Source organism: Haliaeetus leucocephalus, unplaced genomic scaffold (genome assembly GCF_000737465.1).
Source record: "Haliaeetus leucocephalus isolate CR32 unplaced genomic scaffold, Haliaeetus_leucocephalus-4.0 Scaffold395, whole genome shotgun sequence".
NCBI classification, from domain to species: domain Eukaryota; kingdom Metazoa; phylum Chordata; class Aves; order Accipitriformes; family Accipitridae; genus Haliaeetus; species Haliaeetus leucocephalus.
Window position 1 is genome coordinate 2,357,186 of NW_010972831.1, and position 19,070 is coordinate 2,376,255.

A 19,070-nucleotide genomic window follows, 5' to 3' on the forward strand; every position below is an offset into this window, starting at 1 on the left:
GCCCCCAGCCGCCATATCCTGCTGCAGCCGCCCTCACCCCACACCGCTCACGCAGGCCCAGCCACGCCCAGGCGGCGCTGCCCGCCTTTGTCCCACCCACCCGGCGGCCGACAGCCAATAGCGCCGCGCGGTCCCGCTGGCGAGCCCGGGTGAGCGCCAATAGAAAGGCGCGTTAGCGGAGCTCGGGGCGGTGTGAGCGTTTCCCGCCCTGAGGAGACGGAAGGCCCGGCCCCGGAGGAGCGCGGACTTTCCCTTCTGGCGGCCGCCGCTGTGGTTTCTCTCTTCCGTTTCCTCAGCGACAAGACTTGCTGAGCCGAGGCAGAAGGCGGTGATAAGACACTGCCTCAAACGCCGTCCAGTCCTGAGGGACCGGCTCATATCGCGAAGCAACGGCTCCACGGCAAAGGGGCTGCGTGACGAGTCTGGTATCACCGTGAAAACAACTGAGGAAAAAAAAAAGAGGGAAGAAATAAAACAAAACAAAAAAAAGTGGGAGAAATAAAATAAAAATATTCCAACAATTGAACAGAAGGTGCTTTGGAAGGGAAGGTGTCATGATTCAATATATAAGTTAAAATGCTTGCTTGTTTAAGGCCAGATGGGTAACTTCATCCTGTTCTTCTAAAGCAGTAACTCGGTTCCTCTTGATGGGCAGCAGTTTGCAAGAAATTCCTGTGTAACATGCATTCCTTTTTCAGGAGATGTATTTCACCTGGTTTTCCTGGGGACGGGGTTTCTGACCCTGCTGGGGACCTTTCTGTGCGGGATCAAGAGGAGGATCCAATCTGAGGGGCAAAGACAGCCCAGTGAGGTAGTAAGTACGTAGGGAGACTCAGAGTTCAAGAAATCAAAGCTTTTTAACTCGCCCATACAGCTGTGGGTTTCATTCTGTCTCTGTGCAGCCCACAGAGGAGAAATCTGCAAGGAAGGTAGGGAAGTCTTCACTTAAGCATGGTGGGCACTGTGAAAAATTAAACTGGAAAAAACTGTGCTTTGTAATGAATAAAGAGGAGCCTGGGACACCAGAATGCATTCTGAAGGGAGAGGGAGAGAAAGGAGAACACAAGGGGCAAGGCAAGGAACGGGGGGTATAGCACCGGCTCCTGCCAAGGGGGTTGACCAGGGGACTCTTTTACACCGTATGGAATCAAAAGCTAAAAAGCATTTTTATGTGTTCATGAAGGTGTAATCCTGCCCGCAGAATACATTCCTGTTTCCTTCCTGTCCTGCAGGCAAGTTTCTGTAGTCTAGCGCTAGCTTGCTCTTTTTCCACACTATTTCATTTTCTCTCACCTCCCCTCAAAAAACTACACAACTTAGTTGAGCAGATACCATGGGCACACTCAGCCACTGCTGTGCGAGGCTTCTCAAGGCTTTGCAGTCAAGCCCACAACCTTCCCTGTTCTCAGTCCTCACTGTTGCCCCAGTCTCAGTGCCTTTGCCGGAATTCTGTCCCACGGAGGGAGGCGACACTGAGAGTGCTCCAAAGTGCCCCCCTGCATGGATCACTTTCACGGGGAAAAGTTATGAGACGGTTTTAATCCATAACTTCAGTTATTTCATCTGAAAGTTGTATATGATCATGATTTCAGTATAAAATTATTAGCTTTAGCATACTTTGTCAGTACAAAAAAGTAAGAAAATTGAATTTCACGTTGCAAATGAAAATACTCAGACCGTATCTTCTGAATGGGACTTTCTAGCTTGCTATCCTGCTTCCCAGGTTCCAGAACTGTATCTCTGACTTTGCAGCTCTGGAGGTTTAATGGAACAACAACTTTTCAGACTGAACAAACAATGATGTATGTAAATGCTGTAAGTTGGGGGATTTCTTCTAAACTATCTTTTTCAATTGTCTCCTCTGATATGGCCTAGCCACTAGAAGAGTGCCAGCGGGAGGGAAGTAATAGCTCCGGAAGGCTGAACTCCCAGCAAAAACTGGTTTTGAACTTCAGATAGAGCTAGAAAGATCCCGTGAAGTCTGTGGACACTAGTACTTCATCACAGGAAACACAGAGGAGAAGAAAACAAAACCGGCAGAGAAGTGAAACCAGCAAAAAAGTACTTTTCATTTCTCCTAGATTTTAATAGAGGGAGGGGGCAGAGACGAAAGCAGGTAACAGACTCTGGATGCTTTGTACCCCATTTCTACTGCACATAATTCTGGGACTTAAATCCTTAAATATTTAAAATTGATATTTCAAATATTGATGTTTTAGCCTAGAGCTAAGAAGAAGAGATGGGGTAAGTCCTTTTCTTCTGTCACACTGAGGGAGTCTGAGATCTCAGCAGTCGGCCAGGCTGTCCTGTTGCAGCAAGCTAGAGGCATGCTCATGGAACTGGATGGGAAAATTCCTCCAGCTGGTAGCAAAAATTAGCACACACTAACGTCCTTGCTGCTTTAGTTTTACCATAACTCAAAGCTACAAGAAGCAGAGCTACGTTCCTCAGCAGAGCTAACTCAGAGGAGAGGCAGACAAGGCAGGAAACTTGTCTCCTGTCTCAAAGCTGGAGGAGATGCTCATTGGAGTTTTTGTCTCCTGCAGCTCTCTGGCTTAATATTTGGCCACATGGAAGGCAAATCTATGCTACTGAAAATAAGCTGTGCTCCTGTCACAGGTGAGATCTCAGTAAGGCCTTTGCTGCTTCTCACCCCACCCCACCAGCAAGGAGGCTGGGGGTGCACAAGAGGTTGGGAGGGGACACAGCCAGGACAGCTGACCCCAACTGACCCACATTCCAGACCATATGACATCATGCTCAGCATATAAAGCTGCGGAAGAAGGAGGAAGGTGGGATGTTCAGAGTGATGGTATTTTGTCCTCCCAAGTCACCATTAGCGTAATGGAGCCCTGCTTTCCTGGAGATGGCTGAACACCTGCCTGCCGACAATAAGTGGTGAATGAATTCCTTGTTTTGCTTTGCTTGCATGTGCAGCTTTTGATGTGCCTATTAAACTGTCTTTAACTCAACCCACAAGTTTTCTCACTTACCCTTCTGATTCTCTCCCCATCCCACCTGGGGGGAGTGAGCAAGCAGCTGGGTGGTTCTCAGTTGGCAGCTGGGGTTAAACCACAACTGCTATTTGGTCCACCACCACTGCAGTGTTTAAAGTATGTAGCTGGGATGTGTTTTGAGTAATGCTCAAATCCTTTTGCTGAAATCCTGAGCATCTACTAATAAATATGACTTCAATATCATGGGCGTTCACTTTGTTCTGATCAAGTATAACCAATAGTTTGCAATGCAGAGACTGTTTTTAATCTATTTGTATCTCTTCTGTAGGCAGAAAAACATTTGCCAAGCTGTGACAAGAGTAGCCTTTTAGAAGGCAAGCTTTAATGATGTGAAGCACATAATTTATGAAGCACAGAATTTCTGAGATAGGGAAGGTGATTGCTGTAACAAAGCCTTGACTCTAACTTCATCACAACATCTCCCTGAGCCTGGCTTTTTCTGGATTTTCTTGGACTGCTTACAGACAAGTCACTCCTTCTCGACTGGTCTTCCAGAAGCAGCATGGCATGGATCCTGTCAAGTCACTAACCAAAGTGGTTTGTAATGCTGTCAGTATCTATAGCTGTACAAAAGAAAATATGGAAATGATTGTAAAGTACACTACCCTAAAAATTCCTAATCAATATTTGGAAAGGTTATTCTGCAGAGCCACATGTGCTCAGCAAAGTAGTCAGAAATGGTATAGCAAAGTATGTGGCAGAACATTGTTGTACATATCTTAAAAAGGGTTACTCTGAGAAAGATATTGCTATTCTGTGCTACAGAGATGAAGAAGTAAGAGCATACTGTGGAATACTAGCATTAGAAATTAAGAAGTCAAATGTATTATTAAGAAAAACAGAGGGAAGGCTAGAGGAGCATCTATTCTTGACAGTGTCCATTGAGAAAGCAGCATTGTGTTTGGTATTATTCCTCAACCCTTTCTGTTTCAGAAGGAAATTTTAAGAAATATATTGGTCTGTGTAGCATCCAGAGCTAATTTAAATCTACACTTGTTATTTGAGAACTGAGAACAGGTAACCACATAGGATCCCAACAAGGCCCCAGTAGGTCAATGGTTATGTATGTTTGAAATTTTTTTACTCTGTATCTGAAGTAGAAGGATTTCCTTTCTAATGGCTGGTCCTCTCTAAAAGCCCAGACATTCTTGAGAAGCCTCTACAGTCTGTTTTAAATCAAATGTAAAGTTTCAATAATGGAGAGAAAAGAGATACTTTGAATGTCAGTAGAATTACATCATTCCCTGAAGGCTCCTTTCAAGGACTTGCAAAACCTGATGCTCAGCCTTTGACTGCATGCAGGTGCATTGCCAAGTGAAAGCCACTACGCCAAGACAGGAAACTGGAAGACTTTCTGGCTTTTACCAGCTCACTCCCATACTCACAGCACAGCTCACAAAAGTTACCAAACAGCATAGGCATCCGGTGTTAGAAGCCATTGTTTTTAAAACACAGCCTCTATTCAGATATCTAGGAAAGTAAAAATGGGGCCTTCTGTCCATGTTTTAGCTAAGAAATACAAACAAATGGCTTTTACAGAAATAGTTTCCCCAGTCAATTTCAGCAACAGTCAGTATAGGTTACAAGAACCCAGTTGCTCCAAAGAGGAGCTTTAGTGGAGGAAGGAAAACTTTGTATAACTGCCCTTAGATACCAATAGCATTTTTTTTCTTGGTTTCAGACATGCTGGTTAGATAAAACTCTCTGTATAGAGTTAGGTGCTAAATACTTTTGAAAGACAGATCCAAAATTCCTAAAACTGGGTATCCAAAACTGAAGGCTGGTTGAAAACAAACCATATCGTCTTCCATCACAGAATGACCTGTGATTCATTTGGTTTGGAAGAACAGTCCAATATCCTCCTAGTGTGATTATAAAGCACCAGTGATTTAACTGAATGTGGTTACAAGACAACATTGTACACAGCTGGAATCGGCCTCCAGACAAATTTGCCATTAGGCTGTCAAACCTATTAGCTTAAAATTTCTTGCTTTTCTGACTTCAGGAATCTAGAGGCACTTTCCATCTTTTTTCCTTAATCAACATACAAGGAAAGACTATCTCCGGTTCCTTTCATAACCCCCAAACCTCAACACTTAATCATGCCACACCTATCATGTGAATGCAAACATTTATATAATAAAGTTTAATGTGATGACCAACTGGTGTGTTTGCTTCTCATTCCACTTCTTCCATAAATGAGATTTTCAACATTCCCTGTTGAGCCAAACACTGTGTCCCAGTGTGAACCTCAGCTTAACCCATTAGTGCCACCTCCTTGTACAGCCTTTTATGGCGACTTCACATGTTTTGAGCAGGGTTGGATATTTCACAAGTGGTAAAAATTCAGCCTGTGGCACAATTATTCTAGCTTCCTGGGTGTGATGCAAGGCTGCAAGTTGGAGTTGCCTTAGATTCTCCATTTGCTTTATAAAAGCATAACAGGAATTCCACATGGAACAAAGTAGTGAATTTATTAAGAGTTCATCCACCACCCTCACACTGTGGCACACCACTTAAGGCTGTTTAAAAGTTACCATAAATGAACAAAAAAGCATACAGCTAAAACCCAACCTATTTTCTGACTACAGAATAGAAGGCATTTAACCCTCCCTGCTTCACCATTGCTAGGAATTCCAGAAGTACCAGGAGCTGTAGATGGATGCAGGACAGATTTCAGCTCAGTTGAGTTTCCTTCCAACAGCACTCTGCCACATTTCCAACATAACCACCTCTTTTACAGCTAGGCCTTGAAGCCTTCATCGTTATCAGCTGAACAGGGGCAAAGAAAGGATTTATACCATTTGGGAATTACTCAAATGGACACTTTCCAAATTTCCCAGGCAAATGTCCCCCTTTTCCTCATACAGCTTCTGATCCTCCGAAGTTGTCCCCAAACTATTCCATGCCTTGACAATAGTGCTAGATTTTCCTCCCAGCTCTCAGTTTTCCACATTTCTCGGTAGCATTTTTCCCCACATTCAGCCCTTTTTGGTGCTTTTCATCTCCTCATGCCTGAGATAGAGGTTTGATCAGACCGTAATCCATGCACCTTGTGAGGCAATCACGTGCTACGTTAATGATGTGCTGCTTTTTGGGGTCATCTTCTTGCTTGCCGATGTATGTCAGGATCTCTAGGAGCTCTGACTCCACCAGCTTCTTCGCTAGCTCTTTGTCAGCACTGATTAAGTTGAAAGCAATGACCAGCCCTCGATGCTGTACTTTCATGTTATCATGCAAGCAGAGCCTCTGCAGGATTTCAAGCCACTGGGTGGTCTTCAAGGGAGAGAGATCATTAGTATTGATTGAAAGAATACCTCAGCCAAGAATGCAAGTTTGGCAAGGCATGTCTCAGCAGAAGGAAGCACAGGGACTCCCCTCTTCAATACTCATGTCAGGTACGGTTGATTCTTTAACTAAGGAAACCTGACTCCAAACTTTTGAACCTGTTTTTTGTTATGCTAAAGTCAGAAGCTTTCATGACACTAGCACCATATGAAACACATTTCAGGTTTAGGCTGTTGCATGATCTCTGTGCAAAGAATCTGATCAGAGTATTAACACAGCTGAGATGACCAGCAGCAGACCACCCACTCCCTCCACTGATCTTCCCGAGCCCCTCCTTTGGCTTGATTAATCATTTTTATTCTAACAAGCCCCAGTGTCCAACATCAGCATGTGTGCAACACAACAGGGTTCATGAGTTCTCAACCTCAGCTCTTCACAGATACTCAGCTGTGCAGGGTCTGAGTTCTCAGGACCTACAGATCTGTGCAGGAAATGGAGATGGTTTGGGATCTGTAAAGCTCAATAGGTGGACTATCAAGCTTTTCTCACTTCTGAGTGAAACCAGGTTTGGATTTCAGGTTATGTATCAAAAGCTTTGAGGTCCTATAGAATAATATTCTGCATTCCTAACCTTGCTTGACAGTTAGCATCCAGGACTTAGCTTGAGGAATGGCTATATAGAAGTGTTCCAGCTCTGAGATGAAGTCTAGTATAAGGCAGGCTGGTTTGCTTTGTGCAGGGATGGACTAGAAGCATGCACACATAGGTCTCAACTTCACCAAGTTCCTCACTATCAAACTGGTAGACTACCTCTTCCTTTTGAGAGGCATTTTCATGACTGAGCCAGGCCCCTTCAAGGGTATGTCTACACTGCCAATAATCAGACTTACGGTCTTACCACTTCAGTCATCTTAGAGCAGAGTTTCTTTTGTGCTGCTGTAAGCATGGCCAGGGCTCCGGCTGCTGCAACCTGGACTTTCTCATCATCCTCACCACACAGTAGCACCACCAACTTCAACCGGTCATTTCCATCAGCCACAAAACGCTCTTGCACCTAAAAAAATTCCTCATGATATCCAGAGATAACACGAGTAGGAATGCCTCATCACAGGGGCTCACGAACTGGTACACACAGTCAAGTTTAAGATGCCCAGTGAGTTACCTCCTTGTTGACCACCAGGTTGCACATGCACTCTGTGGCTGCCTGCCGAAGTTGGTCATGATTCTCAAACATATAGTTTTCAATATCTGGCAGGGCCCTCTCTTTGACTATCTTCATCCTGTGTTGAAGAGCAGTCAAATAAAATACATCATGGGACAAGCAATAACCAACTTAAAAAATATTAACTGCAGACAGGGAAAAGCCTTGAAACAAATCAGTGTCCTGGAGCTCATGACATGTGGTTCATTCCCTATGCAGATTAGGTTCATGTCTTTCCTCTTTCTGAGGAAAGTGTGCCACTTTCGTTTTCCCAGCTATTTTATTAATCTTTTAGGTCTGAGACCTTTGCAGCTCTGCCAAAGGTAGCTCAACCTGACCAGTCTTCATAGTCCTACAACAAAAGCATTGAACTGAAATTCACATTCACTCCTGGGGAAGAAAGAAGGTCAAAAAGCAGTTAAACTCACCTAAGTTTATCACTTCTTCCTGAAAAGTTAGTGAGACCTAACAGAGCCTCGTAATTCTGGAGGCCATCCCTCTCAGTGTTCAGCAGGCTGACAAGGGGCCTCACCACCTCGTACACCTAAGAAGAGAAGGCATATCACTGCTTTTCCAGCTCTCAGATCTTGGCAATTTTCATTTGCTAGAGGAATTAAAAGGGGGTTTTTTGGTGGGTTTTTTTTTTTTTTTTTAAGCTTACCCTCTCTCCCGGGAATGCCATGTCTGGATTGGAGATTGCAGCAATTTTCGCCAGAGCGTGAGAAGCCTTTATCTTGCCAACTTCTGTGCCTTCCACAGCCAGAGGTATCAGGGCCTAGTGACACACAGGAAACCATTCAATGCTTGTGAGAAGATTTACAGGTTTGCCTTAATATACCAAAATAACTTTAAAATATCCTAAAGATGTGTCTGTTGAAGAAATGGGTCTGGACTGTAGCCCACAGCGATGTCTTGCTTTTGTTCTCAAATAGGCACGACACCAGAGCTTGTAGCTCACACACAGCTGTTTAAAGAAGATTGCTTCTTTGGAGGCTTGCAGAGATAGGACTGGAGTGTCAGTCTGGGCCCCAGGGGCCACCAAGACAGCTCATGCTTTTCTGTCACCTTCCCTCACTGTAGACATATCATAGGCTCCCAGCAGACATTAACTGCACATCAGGTTGGGCTGCAAACATAAAAGTAATCACCTTTCCACCACCTTGAGCGACAATAGTCCCACGGTCCTTGGGGTCTTCACACAAGGCAAGAAACACCCTGCAGAAGCACAGCATCACTTAGTGAAACAGCCACACGGGAAGGCAATAACAACCCACATCCCTCATGGAAGGGGGCTACAGTTTTGCAGGGGTGCCAGATCCACCAGGTAAATTCCAGATGTTTAACCCAGTGCCCACAGCACTCTAGGAAGGAGCAACAAATGGCATAGAAAAGTTTCCAGGCCTCTAAGATGAACTCTGTTCCAGCCAAAACCAGTACAGAGGACTAGAAATTCAAAATGCATCCTAGGAAGGCAGCCCTGTAAGCCAGCTTCAAGGTCAGAACATGGATTTTTGTGACATTGCTTAAGAAAAACTTTGGATTTAAATCTTTTCTCCATCTCCCTTTCATCCCTCCCCCATAGGCAGAATGCACCATCCCACGAAGCAAGGAGCCAGCCCAGGTGCCCATCTCAGTGGCACGTGGCTGGCCAGCACTCCTGGCTCCCACGACAGCAATGAAGGTACCTGGCGATGAGCTCCTTGCTCTGGTCTGTCAGTATGGCACTGTCTGCCTTCACCATGCAGGCCAAGGCAGAGACGACGCCAGCTTTCAGCAACCGCTTCACCCGCTTCACCACAAAATCCTTCTTATCCTGAGGGGAGACATTGGAAAGGGATTAGCCCCTTAGTAGTTGCCATCCCGCTGACTACAGCCAAACCTGGTTGGAGAGCAAAGCAATTTCAGCCTCAGAGACAGGAGACCTGAGGTCTGTGCCAATGGATACACCAAAGAAAGCTTTGAGATCCAAGCATCTCCTCCCAGCTCCCCGGCTGTAGACAACCTACCTTTGGATGCTCCTCAGGCACATGCTGCTTGGAGAATTTTGCCAGCTGCACCAGCTCTGGGACCAGCTCCTTGGTATCATAGCTGTTGGTACAGTTCACCAGTGCAGAAGCCACAGAATACAGGATAGTCTTGTCACTTGTCTGCATGCAAAAATAAAAGTTTATGTGAGGGTGAGGAGGACACAGCAAGGAAACAGGTCCCTTAGGACTGCCATTGTGGTGGTTTACACTAGCTGAAGCGTTCTTAGCCTTATCCCCAGCTTTATAGCCCAGTGCAGGGAAAAACAAAAGTTTTTATGGTCAACAGGCTGTTTGACATCATCAGATGCTGTCAACACCTTGATGCCTTTGGTTTTCATGCAGTTGCTGACAGTAAAGGTAGAAGCAACCTTCCTCAGCCTTGGGAGAAGAGCAGGATGATAACAGCCTTGAGGTATCTCCGTGGCACAGGCAAAACTGACGTTTTGATAAAGTAGAGGTGAGGGGTTGGGGTCACAGCTCCTCCTGCCTGGGGAGACAGCATTGGGCTGGAGAGCTGAGAGAACTTGATGCTACCAGAGGAATGAGGGAACAAGGTAAGGAGATAGACCTTGGCTAATTCAAACATAGCTTGCAGGGCTAGCTCATCTTCAACAAAGTCATCTTTCACATCTGCATCAAGGGTTAGATACGCCAGCCCTTCCACAGCCCACTTCCTGGTCCGGGCATCAATGCTAGTGTTGCACAACCATCTGGAAAAGAAAAACATCTGCATTTCTATCTCAGGAGCCAGGACTGATTTCTCTGGGAGAAGAGGAAGGAAAAAAACAGCTGTTAAGATGGTTTCAGGCCCAAAAATGTACTTGGGTTTTGCTACAGCAACTAAAGACTGTGGGTGCTTCTTCCCTCGAGACACGACCTTCCTCCCATGGCCCAACTTAAGGGATCTAAATGCTGCAGGGACAGACCAGGACAGCTGCTCAGCACTGCTTTGCCTTCACCATCACATGAAACACATGATGCCCTGCTATCCAGTGCCAGCAGCAATGATCACCCATTCTGTCACTTCCTAAATCCATCCCACCTCCTTGGCTAGTTCACCTGGTAAATTCACCTTCAGAAGGTACTTGTGCATATTCTAGATAGCACTTGATTAAGCTGTACCATGCTGGCACCATGCCTGGTGTCTCACAGGGGAAGTGAGGGAGGGAGAAGGCTTATCTCGTTCTTGAGGCAGGAGGAATATATGGTTGCTTGAGGCACAGAAGAACTCCAGGTTCCAGTGCAATGCCTCTGGGGGCACTGTCAGCTGTTAGGCAGCAACAGTAAATGAAGGCAATATGCAGGCAGGATCTCTGGGGAAAGGGGCATATTGTATTTTGCAAAGTATGGAACAACAGAAGAAAAAAGTAAAGTCACTCACTTTCGGCACTGTTTGGCTAACTTCTCAGTGGAGCCCTCAGCAAACTGCCGCAGTCCATAATCTGTACCTCCTGCTGAGCCCAGCTTGCAGAGACCCTGAGGAGAATGAAGAAGGTACACCAGTGAGAAAGGTTGATTAATCCTCTAGCATTGCTGCCCCAAAACAGCCTAATCCCATATCTAAAGTTTAAAGTCAGGTCTAACAAAGAGGAAGCATTCTAATACCCAGTAGATCATTCAACTTGTAGCAGAGCAAAGTAAGGTTTTTTGCTCTTATTGGATGTCTTTAATAGAAGACTAACCAGTTTTGCCTTCAAAGTTACCAACAGTCCATGTATTCTCCTGATCTGCCATCTCCCCCTTTCTTGTAGGGGGAAGCACCATAAACCATTCCCCAGTTGAGGTGACTGAACCCAACATGTTCCCAGGACCTCCCCCTTGCCCCAAGTCCAGGGTTAAGCTGGTGAGTGTGGCAGGCGATAGAGGCAGGGCCTGCCATCCTTACCACCAGGGCTCGGATTTTGATCTTCTCATTCTTGGTCTTCTTGTAGATCTCCTTCAGGAGCGTCACCCCATTGGAAATGATGAAGGTGGCCCGGCTCAGCTTAGTGGAGGCATGGATGAGGGCTTCTACAGCCACCAGCTGGTCAATCTCCCTCTCGGACCCACACAGGGCAACCATCATCTCCATGACTCCCTTCATGCCAAGCAGCTTGTTGCCCAAGTCAAAGGGCCCTTGCAGAACTCCAGACACCATCTGGATGGCATGGAGTGTCTTATCCATGTCCTGTGGGTCAATTTTGCTCCTGCATGGGACAGAGGAAGTCAGCATGTGGAACAGTAGTTGCTTACAGTTCTCATTCCCTTGGGCAGCGAACGTCCTCCCTCAGATTGAGAGCCAAGCTCCACTGCTGAAATATGTATATGTGTGTATATATATATATGTATGTATTTGGGACACAGCTGAGCCCAAATTCATATAAAGGCTGTGATCCAGGATCTGAGGATCCCAGCTGAAGGATCCAGCAGGATCTCAAGCAAATCATTGTCTCCCAGGACCTCAATTTGGCATCTAAGTGGATCGCAAGTGCCTCATCTCATCCTTAAACCCTCCTGCTCCCATGCCTCTGGGCCAGCTCAGCCCCAGTAAGCCAGCCCTGACTCACTTGATGTACTCCTCACAGATCACCCGGTAGTTGTCACGCTCTGGGTCACAGCGCAGGTCATCATAAAGTTTATTTAGGAGGACGGAGGCAGTCAGCTGGGTGTTCTCTGTCAGCGGCAGACTGTCAGGCATCTCAGGAATCTGGCCCACCACTTTCAGTATCTTTTTTAAGCCTGGAAACAATGGAGGGATATGGCCGTTAGAGGGGAGAGGGACTGTACAAAAAACTCAAGATACTATTTGTTGGTTTCTTGCAGTGAAATAGCTGGCTTGGATGGTTTTCCATCATTTTGCAGCCTAATCACATAAGCCTTAAACAAAGACGACACTGGGATATTTACTGGGGAAGAGCTTCTACTTGTGAGATTACAGCTTTGCAGCATCAGACTTTTATCCAGCTCTCGGGTAAGATAAGCAAAACTGTGCGTTTGGTCCCTGGCTGGATCAGTTATTTTTATCAGGAGGCATTAAACCTACTGACCTCCAAGGCTGGAGGCTTTGACTGAGGAAAAGTCATTGACTTTCAAGTGATTGTGGATGTCTTAACCCTCCTTTTGCTAAAGTGTTATTAAAAAACTTCCACCAAAATGGTAACATACACATGCATTGGAATTAGTATAAAAACACATGCCACACAAATTCCTCACCCCCTTCCAGTCTTAGATATGACCAGTTTAAGGATCCAGCAAGTGCAGTGGGTGCTCATCTCTTCCTAAGCTAGACCATTTATCCAACCCAAATCCTCCTAACATTAGCAAATACATTGGAATAAACTAACCAGAGAAGTTAAGTCAGTCCTTTCAAAACTGAAAAATTCTTGTTCTCATACACAGTTTTTTTCTCTTAATCTCAATACTATTTCCTGCCAAGTCTTACTTTGCTCTAGGCTTGCATGAACAACAACAACAAAAAAAGCCAGAGAGGATTTATTTTATAGAGAGGATCATTTCTACAGGTATTCAGGCAAGAATACGCAGCTCCACATCTCCCAAACCAGAACAGGATGGAGAGGAAGGACTCACCATTGTCGATGACAAAGATGGTCCTGCTGTTGTCATGGTCCTTCAGGTCTTTCCTCGGTATATTCTTGTTGAGGAGGTTGAGAGCTCGGTCTCGTCCCTGCCCAGATACTTCCTTACTGACCAGCATATCCAGCAAACGCATTGTGATCATCCTCAAATCTTTTTTAGTATCTACTCAGAAGCAAGACAGTAGCAGCCAGTTACAAGAAATTCTCTTCAAAAGCTGATAAACCCAGTGAAAACCATTGAAAGCCATTGTGCAGCTGGAACATAGGTAAGTTAACACGATGAGAATAAGAGCTGTGTGCAGTTTGTCATCCTGGACAGCTGAAGGGTAAAGACCCCGCTTCACCAGAGAACAAGGAATAAGGTGGACATCCCAGGAGCAGAGCCCTCCCTGCTCACCCCGCTTCTCCTCCAGCAAGACTGAAGGACCACCAGGTCATGCACCATTACCTAGCACTACGGCCTCCTCCTTCCCGTGATGCTCCTCTTTCCCTTGGCCCAACAAGCAGTCAGTGATGGTCTGCAGGAGGTTGCAGACAGCCAGGGAGATTTCTTCATTGTCTACAGACATCCACATGCAAATGTTGTCGATGCCCAGGTAATGGAGAATGGCGGTAGCCTGGCCTCAGAAAGGAGAGAGCAAGGCAGCTGTTAGCAAAGGGTACAAGCCTTCCCTTCCTGCATGATTTAGAAAGGTCAGCCTCAGCTTACACACTCCTGGTATTTTCCTGGGTGAATCCCAAGCCAGTACAAGACACAGTTTGCTTTTCACTCTTATTTTCATTTATAAGACAACTCCTAAAATCTAGATTTGCCAGTAATGCAACAATCTATTTCCAACAAGGACGTTGAGAAGAGTGTGGCTGGGTTTGGAAGAGGCCTTCATGCAAGGCTGTTAACAAAGAGCCTGTTTAGTGCACAAACCCCATCCTGGCTGTGAGCAAACCCAGTGTCATCACACAACCTGTCCCCATGCATGGTGGCACTTCAGTAATTCAAGGGAGGCATGTTCAGAAACACACTGACCTAGTGGGCTTTGCAGAACAGCCTTTTTGCATATGACAACAGTTAATGTTTCAGAAAAAGAAAATAGGTCTCCATTGCACTGGATTTTTATCCAGTAGATTTTATTTTTGTTATGTCTTAGTTCCCCTCACTCCTTTGCACCGTTACACTGACAGGCATATTCATTTTGCACATATCCATGTCCTGCTTCCAACCATGTAACACAGACAGGGCTTCTTATGAGCTGTTTTACACTATAACAACTGTCTTGGTATAGAGTCAGATATTAGCTGGCTCAGAGACCCCAGCAACTTGCCTTGGGACCCTTCCCAGGAACCTTAACTTTCTTGTAGATCCTTCCTGCTTTCCTTCATCTAAGCCTTGGACAAAACTTCCCCAAAGTTAGTTGTTATTAGTTGCTTTTCTGAGACCTCTGAAGGACGTGGATTTGACCCAGCCATGCTCACCACTTCTGTGGTAACAACTCAGTGTAAATTTTACTTCACCAGCACACATGAAGGCACCGTAAGGAACACATACAGCTTTGACCCCGTAGATGAGGAGCACAGTAACAGGGACAGTTTCAATAGTCTGTGTTAACCCCACTCGCATAATTATTTGTACTCCCCCCCCCCGCCCTCAAATTTAAAATTTGATTTGTAGGATTTCATTTTTTCCTGCAAGAACCAGGAGGAAGAGAAGAAATCCCCACGGTACACAAACATCGTGAACTATTGCAATTTTCCATTCCCCCAGGTGCAAGGCAATAGCAGTAGAAGTCTCAAGGACCCCATTACTTACACGAGCCTTATGTCCTGTGCACATGCCCGAAAGCGTCCTGACAGCTGCCAGGATCAGGTCAGCATTTTTGGTTTCTATCAGCTGCAGCAGCAAGCTGACCCCGTTGTTCTGGAAAATCCTCTCGGCACCCGCTTCCTCCCGCCCCAGGACGATGAGGTTGTTTGCAGCCTGGGTGGGAGACAGAAGAACCAGGGGTCAGCGGCACAGCCTGCTAACACAGCAGCCTCCAAAACACTTCTGTGAGGCTCTGGGATTGTCCCAGTGGGAGCTGTGGGGTGGCCATCTCCTGACGGATGGAGTAGACCAGTTCAGACCCCACCAGACAGTTTCTCCAGGTCCATCCGGGGATCAGCTTTGCTCTGCCCAAGAAAAGTGGGTCACTGCTTGGAGGGAAACATGGGGAAGGTGGCAGAGATGGGCCTGAGCAGAATTCCAGTCTGATCCCACCTTTGGAATTTTGGGAGGTCGGTCCACCTTCCCACTGCACAAGGGTGATGCCTCTTCGGGGCATTTCCCCTCTCAGTTGTCCCTCTGAGTGCAGTTCATCTCCCAGCTCCTTACCTTCTGCTCTGTCTGGGGAAGGTGGGGAAGGGAATGCAGCCTTCCGCTCCTCGGTGCTGCCTCTGACGTTAAACAACAGCAATTTGTCCTGTCAAGTCCAGGACGGTTCTCACCTTTTCTCGCTTTTCTTTCTCACTGTTCTCATCCAGCAGGATTTCAAACATCTTCTGTACCCTCGAGTCCGTGGAGAACTGAATGCGTAGCTATGCCAACAGAGATTGCATGGCGCATCAAAGGGAAAGGAAAATTGCTCCTCAATTTTCTATCACTTCAGGGACACCACAGACCCTCAAACCACAGACAGTTTAAGCTGAATAACAAAATAGGCATCACTTCTCAGGGATCAGCGTCAATTACCCACCTCAAACTGGTGGGCATGGGCAGAGCCAGCCCTAACCATCATTTCTGATACTTCATGGTACCTAGTGATGCAAGGACTTTTCCACAGCACCCCCATAAAGGTAAGTCAACGTGGCAGCTGCCAGACCCAGTCCAAAGCTGGTCCAGTTCCTTCCCAGGACCTTACCAAGACATTCAGGACCAGGCCAGCCTTAGGAGTGAGCTGCCACGCTTCTTAATTTAACCATTCAATATGATCCTCAGATTTACATGCATCAAGTATGAACTTCCAGTTAATGGAGCCTATTTATCCCTCTCCATTTTTATGAGTTTCCAATATGACCAACAATCCATCAGCGTAACCCAGAGCAAGGACTTCCCACACCCCATCTGTGAACCCAGGACTGCTCCCCCAGCATTTACCTTGTCCTGGATGTTGGCCCCCAGTCGCCTCAGGGTCTCCTGGAAGTTTTTGTTGCGGGGTTCAATGGTGGCACATTTCTGAGCATCTTTGAATGCTTGGTCCAATTTCCCCAATTTTTCTAGAGCTTGGCTGCGCCGGTACAAGGCTTTGATATCTGAAGCATTGATGTCAATAGCTGGGAAAGTGATCCAAAACATCAGGCATCAGAGTTTGCTTCGTGGAAATGCTCTGTGTAAACTGTGATTTGCTTTACAGTGACTACAGCTCCTTAAGACATACTTAGTAACATCGTGAACGAATGGGTACCTGATTGGCACCAATTGCACAGATGCACCAAATAGGTGCATCTTCTTTCGTACCTTCTCCATTAATTCCCTTGTGGCCTCAGCACTTGGGTGTTAGTGGACACCAAAGAATAGGACCACAGTGACCCAAAACCAGATGTGAGTGCAGGCTGGAGCGAGCATACCCAGCAATGCAGCTGTCCTTTCTCAAAACACCCCCCTCCTTACCTCTAGATGCATCTGAAGCTGCCTTGGCATATTCCTCCTGTTAAACCAGAAAGGAGAGATTTGTTAGCAGTGGAATAACAGGGCATGTCCCCATTGCTGATGCACACTGTGACCTCTCTGTTCCCACTTACTAACAGGACACCCCAGTGAAGCAAGCAGCAGCCTACACAAGGGAAGATGGGGGTTTAGGTGCCTTTTCATCACTGATGGGGGGGAAGAGGAAAAGGTCTGTGATGCAGGCAAGACAACATATGCTCTTGCTGATGCAGCAGCAGATCATGGACAGTGAAAGAAGACAGGATACTCACAACAGCCTGTCTGCAGCTTGTTCTGGGCTGGTGTCACTTCTGGGTTAGTGACAATTCAGGAACACGCAAGCAATCTGCTAAAATCCCACGGCAGGTTGCTACAAGCTGACTGCAGGGAGCTGAGACAATGATGGTGCAGATGCTAATAACTTTTTGTTTTGCTAAAGATCTGTGTCTGCTTCTTTTGTGCCGGAGCAGACAGCAAGAGCAGTACCTCTGCACCCCAACCCATGGCTTACAGAGCTCTCCCGTAAGTGTGGAGCAGGCTGGCTGCCAAAAGCTTTTACTTCAAAATGATTAAGTGGGACCATCTCTGAGTTGAACCGGTGTGCTCAGCCCCATCAGGATTGAAGCAAGGAGGCAGCTTTACAGCTCCAGGACAAGCCCAGAACAAAATTTCAGACCAGTTTGCAAACGCCCTATTCAATAAACAGACAAACCACACAGTCCGCAGCTGGCGAACACCCTTAGCTGCCTCCCTGCTCTCCTCCCCTTGAGCACTACCCAGGCAAGCTGGGAGCTTTTCTCACCTTTTTGAGGAAACACGCTGCCCTGTTCCTGTACAGCACTGCCTGCAGCGCCTTGTCCTTGTTGAGCTTTATGGCTTGAGTGTAGCTTTGAACAGCTTTCTCGTAGTCATTGGCCTGAAAATATTTATTGCCCTCCTCTTTCAGCTGGATGGGATCCTCCATCTGGAGAGCTTTAAGGAAAAACATCAATTTGTGTCCCATTTTCAACTGCCTGTGTCACCAGGGTCACCTGCCTACTCCATCAAGCTGAGTTTCACCACGAGACCAGCATATAATTAACACACACATTAATAAAAGCAGCTTACCAGACTGAAGAGTTTTGAAAGCAAAGACCTAAATTGCTCCTCAAGGCTGTGGCTTCTCAGAAGTTTTTCCCAGGGCCGTAGATCCTTAGGAGTCAGTTAATATAAGAAAGAAAAAACAAAAAAAGTAAGAATTAAAGAAGTCCGCCAGCACCACGGAGGGTCCGTGCGGCTCAGGAAAGAGCTCGCCTCCCACTCCGAGTTTGGGCAGGACCTGGCAGCTCCTGCTGCCTGTCAGCGTCACCTGTCACCGCAGCCTGTCCTCCTCCTCGTCCCCCCCTGTGCTATATAGTGCCTGGGGAAGGCTTTGAGCCAGGGCCCCCGGCAGCCAGTCCAGCTCAGGGGGGGGACACCTGCATACAAGCGGGCAGCACCTCTTTGCAGCAAGAGGGGATCCTCTCCCACCCACTGGGGCAAATCCCAGCTTCCCTCTACCTGCAGAGCTGCACTGGGTGTGGGGAGCAGGAATGAGGGGGTTTCATGCCAAAAAAAGCCCGCGGCTGGGATGGCTGACCCCCATTGCAGTGCTCAGACCCTTTTCCCTTTCTATTTAGGGAAGCATGAGACAGCTGAGCCTCAGGGACAAGCGGCCCCACGCCAGCAGCTGCAGCAGTGCCCAGCACCTTCCAGAACACCCTGGGACTGAACGTCGACTCGCACCCAGTCCTGCCTCCTCCTCGCAGGGCCTTTGGGAGCCCACCCCGCTGGAATCCCACCCATGTCCAGCACTGCCAACCTGCCCTTGTTTGGCAGCCCACCGGCACAGACTAACATAGATGTCTGTACTGGAGTATATTGGCCCACTGCTGTGATGAGTGTCTCGGGTCTCAATTTGAATGACACCAGTAGACAGAGCAACACTGAGCTCTGAAAGAGCTGAGCCTTTCAAACCCCCCTGTTTCCCAGGAAATTAAATCAGGAACTCTCCTTTGCAGCTTACCTCCCCCAAAACACAGGCCTTGCCTCCCTGAGTGTACCTACAAGCATCCCAGCAATAAAGTAAATGGGGAAATTAGAAATAGGGATCAGGAAATGACCAAGGGGAGCACGGGCTGACTGGTATTGACTCAGTTGCTCCCATCAGGCTTATGCTGCAGAGCTGAGCTATAGCAGACAACGCATTTCCACACTGAGACACTGCAAAGAAAAAAAAACAAACCAGTTATATTTAATACTGGTGGT

General features: G+C 46.8%; 1 protein-coding gene across 1 annotated transcript; it reads right to left on the minus strand.

Annotated features, from left to right (window-relative positions):
• Window positions 1-5,962: 5,962 nt before the first annotated feature.
• UNC45B (unc-45 homolog B (C. elegans)) lies at window positions 5,963-17,748 on the minus strand. The gene is made up of 19 exons (XM_010573555.1): window positions 17,587-17,748; window positions 16,749-16,785; window positions 16,236-16,411; window positions 15,587-15,676; window positions 14,913-15,080; window positions 13,557-13,725; window positions 13,101-13,271; window positions 12,080-12,251; window positions 11,419-11,719; window positions 10,915-11,009; window positions 10,102-10,243; window positions 9,513-9,653; window positions 9,192-9,319; window positions 8,655-8,721; window positions 8,168-8,281; window positions 7,935-8,050; window positions 7,468-7,585; window positions 7,204-7,359; window positions 5,963-6,293 (listed from the first exon to the last, which is right to left on the minus strand). Exons 1-19 carry the CDS (start codon window positions 17,746-17,748, stop codon window positions 6,027-6,029), a joined length of 2,790 nt encoding a protein of 929 aa, XP_010571857.1. The 3' UTR covers window positions 5,963-6,026.
• Between the last annotated feature and the right edge of the window lie 1,322 nt (window positions 17,749-19,070).